The sequence below is a fragment of the Corvus moneduloides genome, chromosome 1 (assembly GCF_009650955.1).
Source record: "Corvus moneduloides isolate bCorMon1 chromosome 1, bCorMon1.pri, whole genome shotgun sequence".
Lineage (NCBI taxonomy): Eukaryota > Metazoa > Chordata > Aves > Passeriformes > Corvidae > Corvus > Corvus moneduloides.
Genome location: NC_045476.1, coordinates 60,820,268 through 60,838,923, shown reverse-complemented (window position 1 = coordinate 60,838,923; position 18,656 = coordinate 60,820,268). Strand labels below are relative to the sequence as shown.

General features: G+C 38.2%; 1 protein-coding gene across 7 annotated transcripts in view; it reads left to right on the top strand.

The window, feature by feature from the left end:
- The window catches only part of PPP1R9A (protein phosphatase 1 regulatory subunit 9A), a 137,359-nt gene that overhangs the window by 79,206 nt on the left and 39,497 nt on the right, over positions 1-18,656 (top strand). For all 7 annotated transcript variants that reach the window (XM_032111750.1, XM_032111777.1, XM_032111767.1 and 4 more), the window contains exons 5-6: positions 1,017-1,121; positions 14,984-15,119. In XM_032111750.1, coding sequence (XP_031967641.1) covers positions 1,017-1,121; positions 14,984-15,119 — 241 coding nt within the window. The remainder of the gene's footprint in view (positions 1-1,016; positions 1,122-14,983; positions 15,120-18,656) is intronic.

The window sequence follows — 18,656 nt, the reverse complement described above, 5'->3', positions numbered from 1 at the left end:
ATTAGTGCTCCATGTCATAATACTTCAGCATTCTGTTGAAGCCTCTGTTGTTCTTTGAAAATAAGTCTTATCACTAATATATCCTAAGATGTTAAATACATTAATTTAGGTATTTAATTAGAATTTTTTCATACCTATTTCTTGGTTGCTTTGTAAACTGTAGTTTGGATCAATAGAATTCATATACGTACCTGAAAATTCTTCCCTTTTATAGTTCTGGATGTGTTTGTTTGGGTTTTATTTTGAAACTCTTAGAGATCGTGCGTTTCTAAAGAGTAGTATAGCAGTCATCTTCCAGGGATTTGTAATCCAGATGAGTCCAGTGCCTGCTCTAGAGATTTTGTAACGGCACTTGCTTTAGAGAAAAGCAGCATGACTTTCATTCTGTCTTAAGTTTTTCTGCATTAAAAAGTATATTAGCAGTAAATAAGTGTTTGGTTTCAAAAAGAGAGTCCTCATTAAAACAGTCCAAGGTCTTATGGTGGTGTGCATCAAGATCACTCTTACACTGGGAATTCATCTTTTTGGAACAAGTTGGATGAAATATCTTAAGAGATTATGTCACAATTGGGTCTGATACATAAGTTCTTCTCTCCACAGATGAGCAGGTTGTTTTAGTTAAATACTACATTTTTTTTCCATTAACATGAAATGCCAGAGCTGTGTCTTATGATGTTTTTCAAGATTGGCTTAGGAAAGAATGATAAAAGAGCTGTTCAAGTATTTCATTTAATTTAATTCAGATGACAAATTCAAGAGTTTGTATTGCTGTATTTCTATACAAGGAAAGGGACTTGATAATTAATTGATGATATTAAATGTTATGGTAACTTTGAAGCTGCATTTATGAGATGTCTGTGTGCAAGGAATGATTTCTTTTTCATATTTACCTCAATCCTTTTATGACTGAGCTTTTGTTTAAAATCACACTAGAAAGATCTCTCTATGCTAAGTTTTTCTGAAAATTCACAAGAATTCATACAATTATTTATGCATTTGTGTTTTTCCCCTGAAAGGATCCAAGTGAATGACCAAATTGTGGAAGTTGATGGCATCAGTCTGGTTGGTGTTACACAAAATTTTGCTGCAACTGTTCTTAGAAACACCAAAGAGAAAGTCAGGTGAGTATTTTAGAAGTAAAAAAGAAATTGTAATTTAATACTTAAGATTACCTGGCTTCCTTCACAGGACTTTCAGTGTACCCAGGAAGAATCAGGGGGTTTGGGCCTCTCTGTGTCTTCTCTCCTTTGATCCCTAGAGAGGGATCAAATATAGTATTACAGTTTTGTTTTGGCTTAGATTTTTAACATATGACCACCAAGCCAAGCCGAAATTGCAGATAGATGACGACTATGCTCTTGATCACAAGTCTAGATGTGCATGGGCTTCAAGGTGTTTGTATTAGTTGGAATGATGAAGGTCATGGGTGTTGGTCAGATGGAAACTGCTGCCACTGATCAGATCACCTCTCTGCTCCTCCTGTGGGGACACTGGCCATGTTTGTGCTCCAGGGTTGGAGCAGGAAGAGATGGGCACTCTGGTGCCTCAGATGCCACCTCAACACAGAGGAGAGGAGAGTATTGGATGCCATAGTGGTAACAGCTACCAAAGTGAGGAAAATAACATCCCAGCATTAATTAATTGAGCTCCCAGCACCATCTGTGGGTTTCCCTCTGCTCCTATACTGTGGTTAATTGAAAGGTGTCCCTGTAAAAATCCATAAAATAATGAACAGACTAGAAAATGTAACATATACTGCAAGTAAGCTTCTGGACTAATGTAAATGCAAAGCTATAAAATGTCATTAATAAGAACATTGTTTCCCTAGAAATGAACTGGTTTGCCATTTAAAACCCTGTTCAGTCATGGAGTTTTTCAATAGCTTGTTAATTTCAGTAAAGATTCAACTCTACAAAATAAATCCAAAAATATCTTTGTCATATTTTAAAAGCAGCAGCCATTCTGTAGTCACCTTTTGGTTCTCTTCCAAAATCTTCTCCAGGGAATACAACTGAATTCTTTAATTAATGAGTCCAGAGCTGACTTCTTTTGAACCATGACTAAACTATAGGTGGTAATATATGCAGACCCTCTCAGATGGTGGTGTTATATGCTGGCAGGCACACTTCCACTATAATTCCATAGCTGATCCTGCATAACAATGAGGAATAATGCTGGGATGTGAATTCTGTAAAGAGTCTTGGGGGTGGTTGATCAATCTTTTATTTGAAAGAGGTTATTTAGGAAAAAAAAATTATTAGAAACTAGTGTAATTATGGGTGAGTATGTTTTTGTGTAACATTTACAGTTGAAGTTACACCATTACTATTTCTGCAAAGACTCACACATGCTGTGAGTGTTCCTACTGACTTAACTATGAAAATGAGTATGTATTTTATTAAGTTTTCTGCAGTTGGAACCTTCAAACATAAAATCCTTATGACAGAGAAAAATGTGTTCCTGTGTACACAAAGCAAATGTTATGTATATTTTGTGTTTGATGTTCTAGTTCAAAAGGAAAGAGGAAAAAAGAAAGCAGTCACATAAAACACATGTATTGTGTACATTTATAATCAGCTTAGTCTGTGTAATTATTACTGCGTAAGTTATAGAATAGAATACTTGCTTCCATGGCATAGTAATGGAGGAAGGAAGAAACATAAAACAATTTTCACACAGAACTCCCACTCTTCTCTCAGGAAATAAATTACAGTGAGACTGGTTGCAATCTAGACCCTTGTCACAAAATGGGGGACTGAAAAAAGTACTTCTTCATTGTTATTGAGCTCACATTGTCAAGTGAACTGTGTATCTTGTGCACTGGGATCATTGGCTTCTGACAGGCAGCATTTATCAAGGAGAGATATTTGAGTTTTGTTTCTACATTTTTCCTTGTGAGATTAAGATACTGAGTTTTCATGGAAAAAATGACCCAGTGTGTTAGTGTCAAAACTAGACCAAAAAAACCCCCAAAAAACCTCAGTTAATAATAAATTTTAAGTACTGTATGAGTTACAATAGAAAATAATACTAAAATATTAGTAATGTATACATAAAGAGCATACCATGTGGTTAGCAGTGTCTTACTAATGTGTATTTCTGATTAGATGAAAAGAAATGGGTAGAATTTGGTGCAACTTCCTCAATTTCTTGTTTCATTTTAAACTTCATGGAAAGAAATGCTCAGAAAGACTACTTTCTGCTTCATGCAAGCCAGCTGAGAAATGTATCATTTTTCCCTGGTTGTGGTAGGCTGGGATCGAGATGTGACAAGGTGGCCAAGCCTTGTGTGGCACAGGCTCCGGCTTAGCTTCTGGTCCAGTCTTGGATTGTTTTGTTGCCTGATGCTCTACATTGGTTTTATTTACACAAAATGAAAAATGGTTCCAGAAAGCTGTTTTTTGGAGATAGATATTTCAGGATGCTTGATGTTTTGGCTTCAGTTCAGGCTTAAACATTTGCTTGTAAAGAAAGTGAGAGCTGATATCGATGAATTTAGATATGAAAGAAAATAAGGTATTTTTAACTTCCTGACTGTTTTTCTCTTGATACATGACAAAAAGTGCCGTGCCTGCCTCTTGTTTTGCGGAGAGAGCAATTGGTTTCTGACAAATCCTCTTTCCTGCTGTGTTAGAGCTAGGATGGAGAATCCCTCATCTCCACTGCCTTTGGCAGACAGTGACCACCTCTGCACCTGAACTGCTCCAGAACATTAGGGACAACATGGAAGGGTCTGCTGGGGCAAAATCCCTTTCTTGCCCTCAGCTGTCAGCTCCTGACTGTTGGCAGTGCAGGGACCAGTGCTCCTGCCCTTTGAGTGCTCCATTCCCATGGCAGCTGCCATTAATGATCCGTGTCACTGCGGGAGGCAGGAGCAGCGGAAGGGTTGCTGCTTTATAACCACCTCCTGCCGTTCCTGCGGGGATTGTCCCAGCTGAGCTGCCAGTGTGTAGGCAGTGTACAAGCACACCTTACCTGATCCAAGGCAAGGCAGCTTCACGAATCCTTCCTTCACAGGAGGAATCACGTTCACACTTACTCGCATATCTACTGCTCAATAGTGTCAGCTTGATGGGATTTATAGAACTGCTTTAATAAGCATAGTTGTCTTTGTGATCACAGCATACAAAATCTGTGCCTTTCTTCTGCCTGATGTCCTGTACACACAGAGATTTGAGTGCCTTTCACTGGCATTACTTTGTGTTTATATCCCACAGCATTACGTATCTGAAGTAGTTTTGTCCTTAATCTAGTCAAAATGCATGCTGGTTTTTATAGCAGGGTTTATTATGTGAGATCAGTTGTAAAGAAAGGACATTCATGAATAGAATGACATCAAAGCCACTTCTTAATTCTTTGCGATAAATGCAGTCAATACCTCTTCAGAGAGCTTGCATAATACCAATACTTAGTGATCTATTTTTCTCCTTTGAGCCTTCTGAACACTTTGAATGATACTGACAGTGGAAGTCGTTGACCTAGAATAGATTTCTGCAATTTTTCTACCAGAAAAAAATGTATCCAGACTGTCTGTAGCTGACACAATAAAGAATTTGTGAAAATGAAGACATGGCTTTTACCTTTTGAACTGTTCTAGGTGAGGCAGAGAGGAAGTGAAAGAAGAGCAAATGTAAGCATCTACAATTATTTTATCCATTGTTTGCAGTATTGGATTATCCAGCAGAGTCATCATACCATAATGAAAGATCATTGGCTCAACCAATTTGACTTCTTCAGTGATAATAAATTAAATTATTCTTTCTTATAATGTTTTCTAGAAAGATAATCAGTACCCACCAGATGTACTCTGGTAGCCTGTGAGGCAAAGGAAAGAGATGGAATTCTTTCATAATCCCAGCTGGCAATCAGCCTGTGTTTTTCAGGATGAGAATTAGTGTCCTCGTGACTCTAATCAGGCAAATACAACTATGAATGCTACTTCAATTGATGTAAATATCAAGTCTTCTTTATAATTTCGCATAACTATTTAGTTTACTTATATCTCATATTAGTAGATTTCAGAATTTGATTCTATACAGGAGGGATTTGAAATGTGTGTTGTTTTCAATATTGTTGAGTGTCACCCCTGCTCTAAGATTAATGGCTCAGAGGGCAGAGCCACACTAATACCACTAATTGTTCTGTTCTTCTTTTGACCCTATTTAGGATGTAATCCATCAGCTTGAAGTTTGCAAGTGGTGCCTGCAGTCATAAAAGATAGGCTAAGGAGATAGCTTGACAGTGGGAATGCTATCCTGTCACAGAATTTTTCCTGTGTTACTTTGCTTGCAGTCTCCCCATGGACTGTGGTGTTGAGTATCAGAACTGTTTTTTGAAGTTGCTTGGATGATGTTAAGCCTTTTTGACCCCGCTTTCTTACTTCATCATAATGAAGGGGTTCTGGGAGACCCTACGGTCTCTGCCAGAGAAAGCTCACTTGAAGAGTTGTATGCCTCCAGGGAATTTTATTTATTTTTTTTTTTAACATACCCACAAGAGAAAAAATCTAGTTCTTTCATAGAGAAAACTTTATCCTTTTATCATACTTACTGGATACAAAGATTTGTGCTTGCACAGCTCTGGGAAAGTCAGGGTCCCAGGAAAGGAGGACGTGGTTCTGGGCAGACTTACTGCATTGATAAGTAGAAAGGGTCCTGCATGAGAGAATCATGAGAAAATCCCAGTCCTTCGTATGCTGCTTGTATGCTTTTAGCATTATTACTTTCCTCTGAAAGGTTCCTTTTAAGGATATTAACCAAATTCAGTGTTTTACTGGAGACGCAAATTTTAAATTTTGTGTTCTCCTTCCATATCCTGTTGTATGAATGTGACTAAACATTTTCTCAGCTTTCCAAACTGTTGCTAGGCACTGAGCGGATGCTCTCATGGTGCTTTCTAAATCAGTTCTGGACTTTGGGGAACCACACGGAACCTGTGCAAAACCTGTTTGGTTTATCATGACTTGTACCACCATGAAAGTTATAAATTGTATTAATTCTAACGTGCTAATGAGTTTACCTGCTTTTGTTTATTTAAATTCTGCTGAAATGCATCAAAGTCTTTCCATCTTAAATAATTGGTTAGCCAATGTTGCTGTGTCTAATTCATCTTCTAGATCATTAAAGAGTATGTTCTAACAATAGCAGTTAACTATCCAGCCCTCTGGCTTTTCACTGTTAACTACTCTCTGTTCTAATAAAGAATAATTTATTGCCATTTTTTGTTTTTTTCTTATCTGGACAGTTTTAATTCAAAGCAGGGTTGTGTTTCAACTCCCAGTTAATTCACAGCCTAATTTTTTTATCTCTTACTAAACTGAAAATGCAATCTTTCAGACAAATTTCTACTTTTATATAGCTCTTATACAAGGAACAATTAAAGGGCGAAAAGTAAAAATAATTGGTTGTTCATTAACATCAACTTGAAATGTCATTTATTCCTTCCTTAGTGAATTCCTCACCCCATCTTGAGCTGAATTTTTTCTGAAAAATACACTGTTTCTGAAAATAGTATTTGCATGCCTGCTGTTAGTTTTGTTTGCCACCGCAGCATCTAGAAAGGTAATTTATACAGTCATGTCTTTGCAAGAACTAGGACAGTGTAGGGGACAGATGAAGTCCCCCTTAGGACCTAACCAGCAGCAGTATGCCCTGATGGGAATGCTGTTTGTTGACAGTAACACTGAACTGTGTGGCTTTGTTGTGACTCCTTTGTCTAGGTAATACTCTTCTCATCTCCCAGTGCGCATGCCTGTGCAGATTTTCTTTTGCTCCTTCTAACTTTGCCTGCCTGTGCTCTTACCCTATGAAACAGCTGGGTCCTTTAAAATTTGCAGGCATTCTCCGTAGTGCAGATCCACACTGTGGTAGAGGCAGGACTGCTACTTACTGGATAATGAGACAGGACCCAAACCAAAAAATACCACGCTCCATGTCTGCTTCAGAGAGCTGGTTTATGTTACCAGTTTTCTGGCTGGGGGTTGTGGTTTTGTTTTTCCTTTCCTTGTCTATTTCTTTTTCCTTGAATCCAAGTGCCGGAGCTGAGGAGATAAAAAGAGGAGGAAAGAAAAGTCCTTTGCTCTGCAATGCTGATTGCTGAGCTGGGATTTCATTCTAGTCTGCTTCAGAAGCTATGTGTGCTTGGTGCACTTTCTGCTTCTTTGATAAATCTGAATTATAGATCCTGCAGAAACTAAATGTGTGGTGCTGTGTGCCAAAGCAGTGTAAATTTCTCTTGTTTAATTGACTGTGGTTATACTAAAGATTCCATAATATTCCATAATTCTATAAGCTGTTTTTTTCTGGTTTCTGCGAAGAACTCCTACTTTCTGCAAAGCACTGGTAATTGTTCTGTAAGACTACCAGGAATAGTATGCTGAACATGAAAAACTACCCAAGAGTACTCTGACCCCTTAGCAGGGGTGAGATAAGACTGCATTCATCACTGCTTAGCTGGTTTATATTCCTTGGCTGTGCCTGTGTAGTAGACAAGCTGTGCCTTGGACTGTTGTTTGCGCTGAGGCCAGCTGGCACCAGAGTGGTCAGTCTACCCTTAAAGAGTTGTAACTTTCTGAGCAGGGTGGCCATATCCAAATTGTCCTTTGGAAACATCCAAGCTGACTCCTAGCCTTTGCTAACTCTTGGACTGTGTCTGAGTATTCTTCTTCAGCAGAATATTTGTTAACTTGGGTCGAACTGTTTCAAAGACTGTTTCAGTGATGTAATACGATTTTAATATGATGATCAGTTACTAGTGCTTGGAAGCATTCCCTGGCACTGTGTAATTTACTGGCATAAACATAGCCCCTGTGTCCTGAGTTCTTGCTAATTTAAATTTTATGGTAAGTTTTTTCTTGAAATATTTGCACATTTGGACAGGAAATTATATGTTTGAGTGTGAAATATATAAAGAAATCTTCATTTAAATATTTTGTCTGAATTATAAACTATTCTTCTAGGTATTGAAGCATGGCTTTTAAAATTAAGTGTAACATGAATGAGTAAGATTCAGTGGGACTGGATTTCATTAGGAGCAGCTTTTTTTGTCTTTTCCTGGAAAAAGGAACAACTTGACAGGTTTTGAATCACTTCATCCTCAACTTGGATGGATCTAATCATAAACTCCTAACCCTGCAACTGAAATATCATAATATATGTTTATTTAGCTATTTTTTTTATCCTTCATCCAAGGTACTATTTTGTGGAAACTCCCACATAGTTTTGGTGTACCTTGATTAATGGGATACAACACTGTGACAGCTGGGCAGAAATACCTGCTGTTCATCCTTGCAGGATAACTCGCCAAACTACACAGATGGTGCTGTAGGAGCACTTAGCTGGACTGTGCTGTGAGGATGGTCGATCTTGCCTAGAATCTGGATCATGTCATCATCCAGTTTAAGGACATGGTCTGAACTCAGAAGCTTGTGACCTATCTGCATTTTCTTTCTGGATTTCTTCCCTATGGATACCATCAAGGGTGAGGGTGAGGGAAGACAGATCTCACCTCAAAAAGCAATCAGTTTTTCTTAGAAACATGTCCTGCTAGCACTTGTACCTTCAGAACAGAGGTGACTGCATTCAGCTATGTTAAAGCATAGATTTACAAATGTATTTCTTTTAACTGGCCATTCCCATAAGAATCATGTGGTGCTATAGCAAATGCTGATTAAATTATCACCCTGTATTCAAGGGAACCTTGTAAGCAAGGATTGTGTTGGGATACTGTCAGGCTGTCTGGAAAGAGACGGAATTCGTTCTTAACATGCACTCTCAGAAGAACAGAGTAATGTAAGGACCAGAATCTGGAGAGGTGCCAAAACATTGAATCCCTTGGCTAATTTTGAAGTGCTCTTGAGTAAAGCTAATGTGTTAGGGAGGCCCTAGACTAGAATTGATTTCTGGGGGAATAATTAATCTAAGTGTATTAATATTATTGTGTGGGTTTTTTACGTGACTTCCTAATCGTCTGACTCAATATCCATTTAGTGTTGATAGTAGCATAGTTTATCAGGGGCTTGTATCCAAGATGCTCTGAAGAGTCCGCTGAGGCTTTTCTGATGTTTAATCTGTGACTTTGCTGCTCTTCTACCAGCACCATTGATAACACTGTTTTCCCAGAAGGCCAATCACATCCTGGGTCAGCATCAAAAGAGGGGTGGCTATCAGGGTGAGGGAGGTGATTCTGCCACTCTTCTCTGCCCTTATGAGACCCCACCTGCAGTGCTCATCCAGCTCTAGAGTCCTCACGCAAGAAAGACATGGACCTGTTGCTGTGGGTCCAGAGCAGGCCACGAAGTTGATCAGAGGGCTGGAGCACCTTTCCTGGAGACAGGCTGAGAGCTGGAAGTGTTCGGCCTGGAGAAGCAAAGACTCTGAGGAGACTTTATAGTACCTTCCAGTACTGAAAGGGGGCTTATGAAACAGTGGTAGGGTGACTTTTTACACAGACAGATAGCGATAGGACAAGTTTTAAACTAAAAGAGGAGAGATTTGGATTAAATATTAGGAAGTTCTTTACTCACGGGGTAGTGAGGCACTGCAGCAGGCTTCTCAGAAAATTTGTGGATGCCTCATCCTTGGAACTGTTCAAGGCCTGGTTGAATGGGACCCTGAGCAACCTGATGTAGTGGAAGGTGCCCCTGTTCATGGCATGGTCCCTTCCAACCCAAAGAGGTAAATTGGAGTCTTGCTGTCTGTCTTTAAATTCAGAATACTTTACTTTATCCTGGGTCTGGGGACAAGGATGGAGGCTGCAGAACTTCTGCACATCAGTTCATCTCACTGGCAACTCTATCTCCAGGATCCTTGGAGGCTCTTGCCCAAAGTCTCCTTGTCTGTACTGGCTTTACGTAGCCAGCATCCTGCACTAGATACTACACAGATCGCCCTCTTCGATGTTGCTTATGTGACCCTAAATAAATTCACTCAGGCATTGCCCCTTTCATTCACTGATGGTGGTCACTTCATTATGTTACTTTGGGTGCTGATTTCCAAGCAGAGTTTGTGGCTTGTGTGTTAGTTTTGGGTCACTTATCTCCAGGCAAACCTTTTTTATTTCCCTCTACCAGTCCCCTTGGTTCCAGCTAGTAGCTTTAAAGATTGCTGTGCACATGCCTGTCTCTGGAGATGGGCGGACTGGGTGGATTTACTGACGTAAGTTTGCACATGAGGTAGATAGGCTAACAGGGCTGCAATCACAGGATCTTCCAACAGTCAGAAGTGGGCTGACAGAAGCCTTATGAGGCAAGGGCTGCTGTGAGTCTGGCATCTGGAGCAGCATCACTGTGCAACACTGAGAGCTAGAGAGCAGATGTGCGGCAACATCCTGGGAAGAGGTGGAAAGAACATCTTCACTCTGAAGAAAAGAATGGAGTGTCAGGTGTCTTACTGTTGTCTCAACTACCATCCATGAGGTAGAATGGGTAAACCCAGATTCTTTATAACTCTCAGTACAAGGGGACAAAATAACAGGCAGTGAACAGAAGTTGCAGCAAGGTTCATTCTGATCAAGGCCATGACAAAGTTGGCCATCTTTTGAAGTCAGGGGCTTGGGTTGGACCAGTTTCCTTCCACCTGAAATTATTCAGTGATGCAAAGACTGTTTAGAAGTTTCAAATAATTTCATATCAAAAAGTGTAATGGAAGCTCATATGCTTTGAATTCCTTATATGCAGTCAGTGACTTCTGTGTTTGAGACTGCTGTTTGGGAGAGGTTGATCTTGTTCATTAAAACCAAACAAATTCCAGCTTGTGCTGCTGTGACTAAATAAAACCTTAACAGGGTTCACACCCCTTTAAGCACTTTGGATTAATTATGTGGCTGTTAACCTAATGGAAGCAGCCAGACTAGGTAATTGAAGACATCTTGAAATAAATGAGATAAATGGTAGCAGAAGCAGCTTCAGACTTTAAAGCTCAGAGGAAAACCATATTTAAAATCGTAGAGTGGTTTGAGTTAGAAGGGACCTTAAAGATCATCTAGTTCCACCCCCTCTGCTGTGGTCAGGGATACCTTCCATTGGAGCAGGTTACTCAAAGCCCCATCCACACGGGCCTTGAACAGTTCCAGGGATGAGGCATCTGACTGTAAAACTCCCTGAATGAATTTTACTGTACATTTTTATGGACCAAACTGTATTTTAGGAAAAGTTAGAAGAAAATATTTGGAATCCTGGCACAGAAAACCCCCCATTCTTTCTTAGAATGTGTTTGCTGTGTTCTTACTTGATTTTTAAGGAAACCATGCTAATGTATTTTTAACTGAGCACTTACTGCCTGAAGTATTTTCAGGAGAAATCATCAACGCATTTCACTAAAAGTCTGTGCTGCAGAACTTCAGTTTTTGCGTCACAGATTTGGTGCCTTCACAATTTTTTTAGTACCAAAGCTATTTTCAAAGTGGAAATATTTTTTAATTTAAATTAGTTTTTATAATAATGTTTCTGGTTCCCCTAGTTGATAAAAAAATCAATAAGTTATTTCAAGAAGCACAGGTCTGCAGATCCTCATTTAATAAAAGCTGGAAATATGCAGAAGGCTATGTATCGGGTGTGCTGCAAAATATTTAAATCATGGATTGCAGGAGATGTAGGAGTTGCTGCCAATTTCAGTATAATGCTTTTCTTAACCACCATTACTGTAATTAGTTTTCAATTTCTCAAGATACGTCATTCTTTTAGATATTCTAAAATCCAAGATAGAGTCAAATACTAATTATATTTCTAGCTCCGTCCCTGTTTCTTTTAATCACAACCACAAAGAATATTTCACATCTGGTAATTAAGCTAAATTGCATGTAACTTTTGAGTATCAAGGCCAGCTCTTGCCCTGCCTCTCTCCTCCACCTTCCTTCTTTTTTAAAGACTTCAGAAAAAATCAGTAATGACCTGAGATTTAGTACAGTGATGGCTGTTTCACAGATTTGCTGGGGTTTATTTTGCATTTGCTGGCCTTAATAATTAAGAGTAATATTATTGTGATGTGGTTTAAAGGCTGTAAAATGCTCATTTGTCTCATATCTAAAAGCATAACCAGCTTCTCAAATATATTATTGCTGACAGAATTTATAGTTCTTTCGTATAATACTTCTAGCCCTTGAGACTAATTAATGAAGTCTGAAATGCATGGGCTTAATTTTGTTGAGCCAAAGTGATCTGAATTATATAATTAGCCACTTTGTTGAAGTGTGCATATTATGGTTCAGTGACTAATTTTTTGGTCAGGGAATCATAGCCTTATGTGTCTTTCTCATATTTAAACACTTCAGATGAAGATAGTTCTTGTATTTAAAGCCATTCTGTGAATAAATATCTAATTCATGCTTAAGAGTTTTAATCTGCCCCAGCTTTATGGTTTTCTAAGTTACTTTTATTCACCTCCCACTTTAAATTGTAACTTTAGAATTATGGTTTATCTCAATTATAAGTTAAGTATAATTATATGTATGGTATTCTTAAGATCATGGAATGTAACATGACAAAAAGTTTGGTTTAGTTTGAAAAAGCTGTAATTGCTGAGAACATAGTATTCCCTTTTACAAATTTACAATTCTTTGTCTAGAACTGATATCAATTGTAGACTGAACGCTGCTAAAAATTATTTTCAGACAATGTGGATATGTCTCACTCTAAAGCAATAAATTGTAGGAAGTTAGAACATTACTTATATATTTCTATTTTGGAAAACATTTGCTTTAAACTTTGTCATTGCCTGGAGGCTTTTATTCATATATCATCTAACAGCTTCAGGTATCACTGAGTAACTTCATTTTGACATGTGATTCAAGCCTTGGAAATCACATCACTGTAAACTGTAAGTGGCTTTGGCATGAGAAGAAAAATTCAATTAATAAGGTTTCATATTTTTAAATTCTACCTAATCTTGTTTGTCTGTATGAAAATATTACTGCATTACAGTCTAACGTGTCAAATAACACTTCTAAATTATCAGGAATTGCCAGACTTCAGATGCATTGGATGTTGTTTATTCTAAGTTTTCAGTGTACGAAAATGATTGTATGAAGTATTTTGAGGTTTGTATTTTCCAAGGGAGGTGAATTACCAGGCAGAGGGCCAGAGGGAATACAATATTTGCATCACTTTGTGTGGTTTCATAACTTTACACATTGAGGATCTCCCTCACGTGTTTATAAATGTGGTGCTCTCTCGACTATGTGTAGGTAATGTACTCATGCATAATTTTGCTTAAAATGTTTGTTTGAAATAGAAGGGTTTTTTTTTTCTCTCTATTTACTTTCAATTTGTTTTTGCATTAGAGGAGACAAACACACAACAAATATGGGTTAAATCCTTTTTTACTTCATGTAGTAATTTTAAAAGCTCATTGTTCCTCCCAATTGAGTCTGAAAACATGACTGATTTAGTCTTTGTAATACTTGGCTCTAAAATCAAAATTTAGAGGAAACAAGTCAGTATGCAGAACAGATGAAGTGTAGGGGCCATGAAGAAACATTCTTTTTCTTTCAGCCCAAGGTCTTTATCATTACTGAGAACTAATGTCATCTTTTGTAATAGTGGGATGAGTGCCAGACTGGGATCTGATCTGATCAGGATTAAAATGCTGATGTTATTGCCTCAGTTTTGTTCTAGTTTCTGCTGTATTTGCTATTGATGTTTTTAAGCTAAGACACTTTCTTGCAAATTATTTTCAGAGCACCTTGTGTCATTATTTCAAATGGAGTCACTCATTCTCACCTTTCTTATGCTTTTGGAAGTAATTAGTTACTTGCATATTTTGATGATGTTGAAATAGTCTCCAAATTGCGGTCTTTTCTGTAGTGCCTGACTTCATAGAATCTGAAAAATTATTTGGCATAGGAGATGGACCCAGGGTCATCCACTGATGAGAAGTTGGCTGACACATGGATGACAAATCCCAAAAGCTTTTAACAGTGATAGGCAGTACTAATGAAAAAAATTTTCATGCATGGGATATAAGACACATCTCTGCCTCTCATTCAAGTAATAAATTACATTCATCATTCGAGGCTAATGTTGTGGAAACAAATAATTTACTATATGCAGTAGCTCAGTGTCACCTTATTGTGCTTTTCAGCTCTACGTAGTACTTCTTTCATCCGTAATTACCTAATTGTCTTTCTAGCCTTCTAAGAAAATGATTCTTCAGCTTGACATTTTTGAATTGTGCTTTTGTTTAGTAGTTCACAGTGTGTTGGTACCGTGTAATGGGTATTTATGATTAGTTCTGTAGATAGCTACATACCTAATTATGGTTATGCCACTGTGCTGAAAAAAGAAAGTGTTACAATCCAAACCAATTCTGAGTTCTAGTTGCTGAAAGCAAGATTGAGAAGCATTCTTGTAAGTCTCAACCAAGAAAGAGGCACTGCCCTTGTCTTTTGTTAAGCCAAGGAAGTGTGTGCCCAGTGTTCCGCAGTAGCTAACAGTGGAGAAAACGTTCCTTAGCAACAGAAGTTCATGAAATAAAAGAAAGATTTGAATGCAGCTTAAAATTAAGGAAATCGCGTCTGTCAGATTTTAAAATGTGGAAATAGATTCTGTTTTATAGACCAGAGGAAGACAAATATAAAAGCTCAGAAATAGAAGATAATTTCTAAGTCAGGCTGGGAAGGAGTTACTCTGATGCGTGTTTCTTTCACTATAAGCTGCGATAAGTGTGCTGTGCATCCATAACAATCTGGTCTTCTGTAGCTTTCTGGAAAATACATGCCTCTAAAGGGAATGGAGCTGATGATACTTTACTGAAACTTGGAGTGAAGGCATGTCATGGTCACTTCTATTTTCCCCCTCCTGTCATGGTCTGATCACTCCTACTCCTGCACACAGTGCCCTTGTGACAAATCTCATCCACAGAATGCATTTGAAACAATCACAACTACGCATCTTTGGAGAAAAAGGCTACCCTCTGTATCAGAAATGGCTAAAACTCTAGAACTTTGGTAAACAGTAGGAGTAACATTTTTTCGCTAATGTTTTGTATAGGTTTGTAATTGGACGAGAAAAACCGGGACAAGTGAGCGAGGTTGCGCAGCTGATTAGCCAAACTCTAGAACAAGAACGCCGCCAGAGAGAGCTGCTGGAGCAGCATTATGCACAGTATGATGCAGATGATGATGAGGTAACAGCCTGTCCAGTGTTTCACTATTTGGTGTTTTTTAATGTTCTGTTTTCTATTCCTAATTCCTTCTTTTTACTTACCACTCAGAGGTCAAGTTTTGGACCTTTCCATTACCTTTGCTGATGATTTTTACGGATTTTGATGATGAATCTTACTTGAAGAACAAATTTATAGAAAAAATTTTCATCATGGATTTAAAGTATTTATTTTGGTCCAGAAGAGCAAATACCAAGTTGGTTGATGCTTCTGTAAGCACTGCTCTTCCTTGAAGGCATATACCTTTCTGAAATAAGGGAATAAAGTTTGTTTGGTTGTGCACTGAAACGGTAAAGTTTTGTGAAAACTGGTTAAAGTTGCTTTCTAACTTTTAGAGGGGTTGAGGAAGTTGGGGTTTTTTTCTAGAAGAATTGACTTCTTAAGTCAGAATGTTTTCTGAAAATTCTGGGTAAGGCCCCTCTTTCCATACACTGATTTTGTTTCTGTGTGAACAGATATTCCACAGGATAGAGAATTAGCCCACCTTGTCTGAAGTGTATATTCATGTTTACAATTAGTGCCTGATGTCCCAATACAAAAGTTTTGAAACTAACCAGTCTGTGCAGTAAATTTCCATAATTTCTCTCCATTCTCATAAAATTCCTAGTATGCCTAATTACCAAGATACTTGGAAAGATTATTTTGAGTGCTTTTTCAGAGAATGCTACTGTCTGTGTTACTCTCTAAATTAGCTGCTGGGTTTTGTAACAAACTGCTTCCATATAGCCCAAGCATACTGCCATCATTTCATATCATCTTGAGTGATATTATTTGAAATGCTAGACTCCATGTATTAGTGTGTTTTCATCCTGGGCCACTTTTATTTTATTTGTGTAAGGGAACAATAGATAAGGGGAGATAGAGAATTCATGGTAGGCATTTATTTCAGGTTAGTTTTTCTTTTTAGAAAAAAAATAGTCTTGACATAAAATCAAGGTTCACTCAGATTTTGAAACAAGCTGTTAAAATAGCAATATGTGTAGCCCCAGTAATGCATTCACTTACTTCAATTTCCACTGATATTAAGAATAAAAATATTTCAATATGTCTTAGAATCAATCCTGTCACGGGGACAGGATAACTCATATAACTCATGTAAATAAGAGCTGTACATACATGCATATGTATATGAGCCTGGGCGAGACCATGAAGGATAGAAAAATCCATATCTTCTCTGTTCCCTCCTCAAATTACAGAAATATGCAAGTCTTCTAACTTCTGTTTAGTCTAGAATTAAATTCAAGAGAAATTTCTTGAAGGAACTCCATTACAATCTCTTCAAAAACCAAATGGATCAACTAGCTTTTGGGAAAAGAGACTTCTCACAACTCATCACAGCGTACTGTAGATGTCAGGGTTTGAAGACTTTCAGTACCATCTTATGGTGAGCATAGTCTGATAGCTTTCATATAGGCAAGAGAGGTGTGTCCTAAATGCCTGATGATCAAATCTTTCTCATTGTGTACTTGCATGTAGAGGGATGTGTGGCTGAAGGCAGACCTCTGTGTGTGATCGATGCATTACAGCTTTTATCTATGGGACACATCCGCCTGCAAAAAATCTCAAATGTTTGTGTTTTTTACCTTCATGCACCACACAGGTGGCGTTACTCAAGATCTGGCAATAAAGAAAATGTTGTTAAACCCATATTGATCGATACTGATCCTGGTACTACTTCAGCCTTCAGTAGGGATTGTTGCTGTGAAGGTGCTGATGGTGACACTGTCATATACCATGCAAGTGTTTCTCAGTACAGTACTGAAAGAGGACAGGGATGAGTAGGTATCAGGTACTTTTTGTGATGTGTCCTGTTCTTGCAATTTGGTGGTTACAAACTCTTTAAGTCCTGTTCACTGCATAAATTTTTCACAAAAAATAACAAATTCACAAAGTGGTTTCTGTTGGTAGTGCCTTTAGATCATAGAGAAAAAATAAAATTCGGTGAGTTTTTCCCAGATGTTTCCCTAATTAAGAGAGTTAAAGGTATCTTTTCTTATTCTAGCACTACACTGAGGATGATGACCGTCTGTGTGATTATGACATTTGATTTTTGGCAATGGTCTTTGCAGTGCAAAGACGACTTTTGTCTTGCATATGAGGAAAGGAGGAAGAAAGGAAAAGACATCTACCAGGGGAGATCCAGATGACCTCATCAATTATCTCTTTTGGAAGGAGAAGGAATTAGGCCTGAGAACAAATACAGTTCTTAAAAACTACATTGGGATCATTGAAGGTCATACCCGTTTCCTAATTGATGCCGTATATATATTTGGGGTGTGGATGGTAAACATTTTCAGAATAAATGCTGGGGTTTAGTTACTAAGGTATGCAATGTAGTATGTTCCCTTTCTTAATTAAGAGACTTATCAGAAATAATTGATACCTGCAGTAATCCTGAATATTACTATTTTTTTGGTCACCTGACTATGCCATCCAAGTTTACTCGCATAACTTGCACCATTCACAGACAGCTGACATGATGTAAACTGTGATCTAATGCACGTTAGCCACAGTTCAAAGACATTTTTGGTCACCACAAGCACTTCTGCTCCATTTACTGTCAAATACAAGCATTACTGCTTAGAGCTTATCTTGCTCTGTGTGGACAAGTCTGGCTGGGTTTATGTTGCTATGTGCCAGACACCACCGCCAGCCCTGCATTCTTTGGCTCTGGTAAGCAGGGCACCTTTTGGGCAAGAAAATCTCCATTTGGACTGGCTGAATGACTATCTACAAGTGTACAAAACCCACTACTAACCTTTTGAGTCTGTTTCATCAAAGTAATAGTTACTCTGACTGCATGGAGCTCGGGAGTATTTGGATTGCCAGTGTAAGGAGTTCTGCATTGAAGCAGCACAGAATGATACAGGAGTTGCTCAGCCTCAGAGCTGTCAAGCCATCCTATTAATTTTTGTACACCTTTTAAAATATGGTAACATGAATCTCCAGGTACAGTGCTGTATAATAAACATGAAAATTATCTTCAGACTGCCAAATTCTGAGGCTCAGAGACTTTACCACAAGGACAGCAATAACATTTTAAGTTTTCCAGAGCAGGAAATCAGTGATCTGTGTTTGAGTCCTGGAGTCATGGTGCATGACTTGTATTTGTTACAGCTAGTCAAATCACAGGAAGAGAATGTGTGCCAGGCATGTGCAAGTTCTGGTGTTATATCTTGCTGTGCCACCAGCTGGCTGGATTTCCTCTGTTTTGGAACTTCTGACAGTCTTCATAGCCCAAGGAGTATGTAGGTATTTTAGAAGGATCTAAGTTCTTTTAAAAAGCAGTATTTTGAGGCAGTTTTGATTTCTGCCAGCTAGTGGGCAGTGGACTTGAGTTACATACTAAATTTAGAGATGCAATGTTAGCCTACTACTTTCTCATTCCACTGCCTTGAAGGAATGTTGCCTGACAGCTGTTTGTTGGGGAAAATTCACACTAATACACACAGTTTTTCTAAGACATATATCATTTACTGTCTAAGTAATACTGAAAACTCA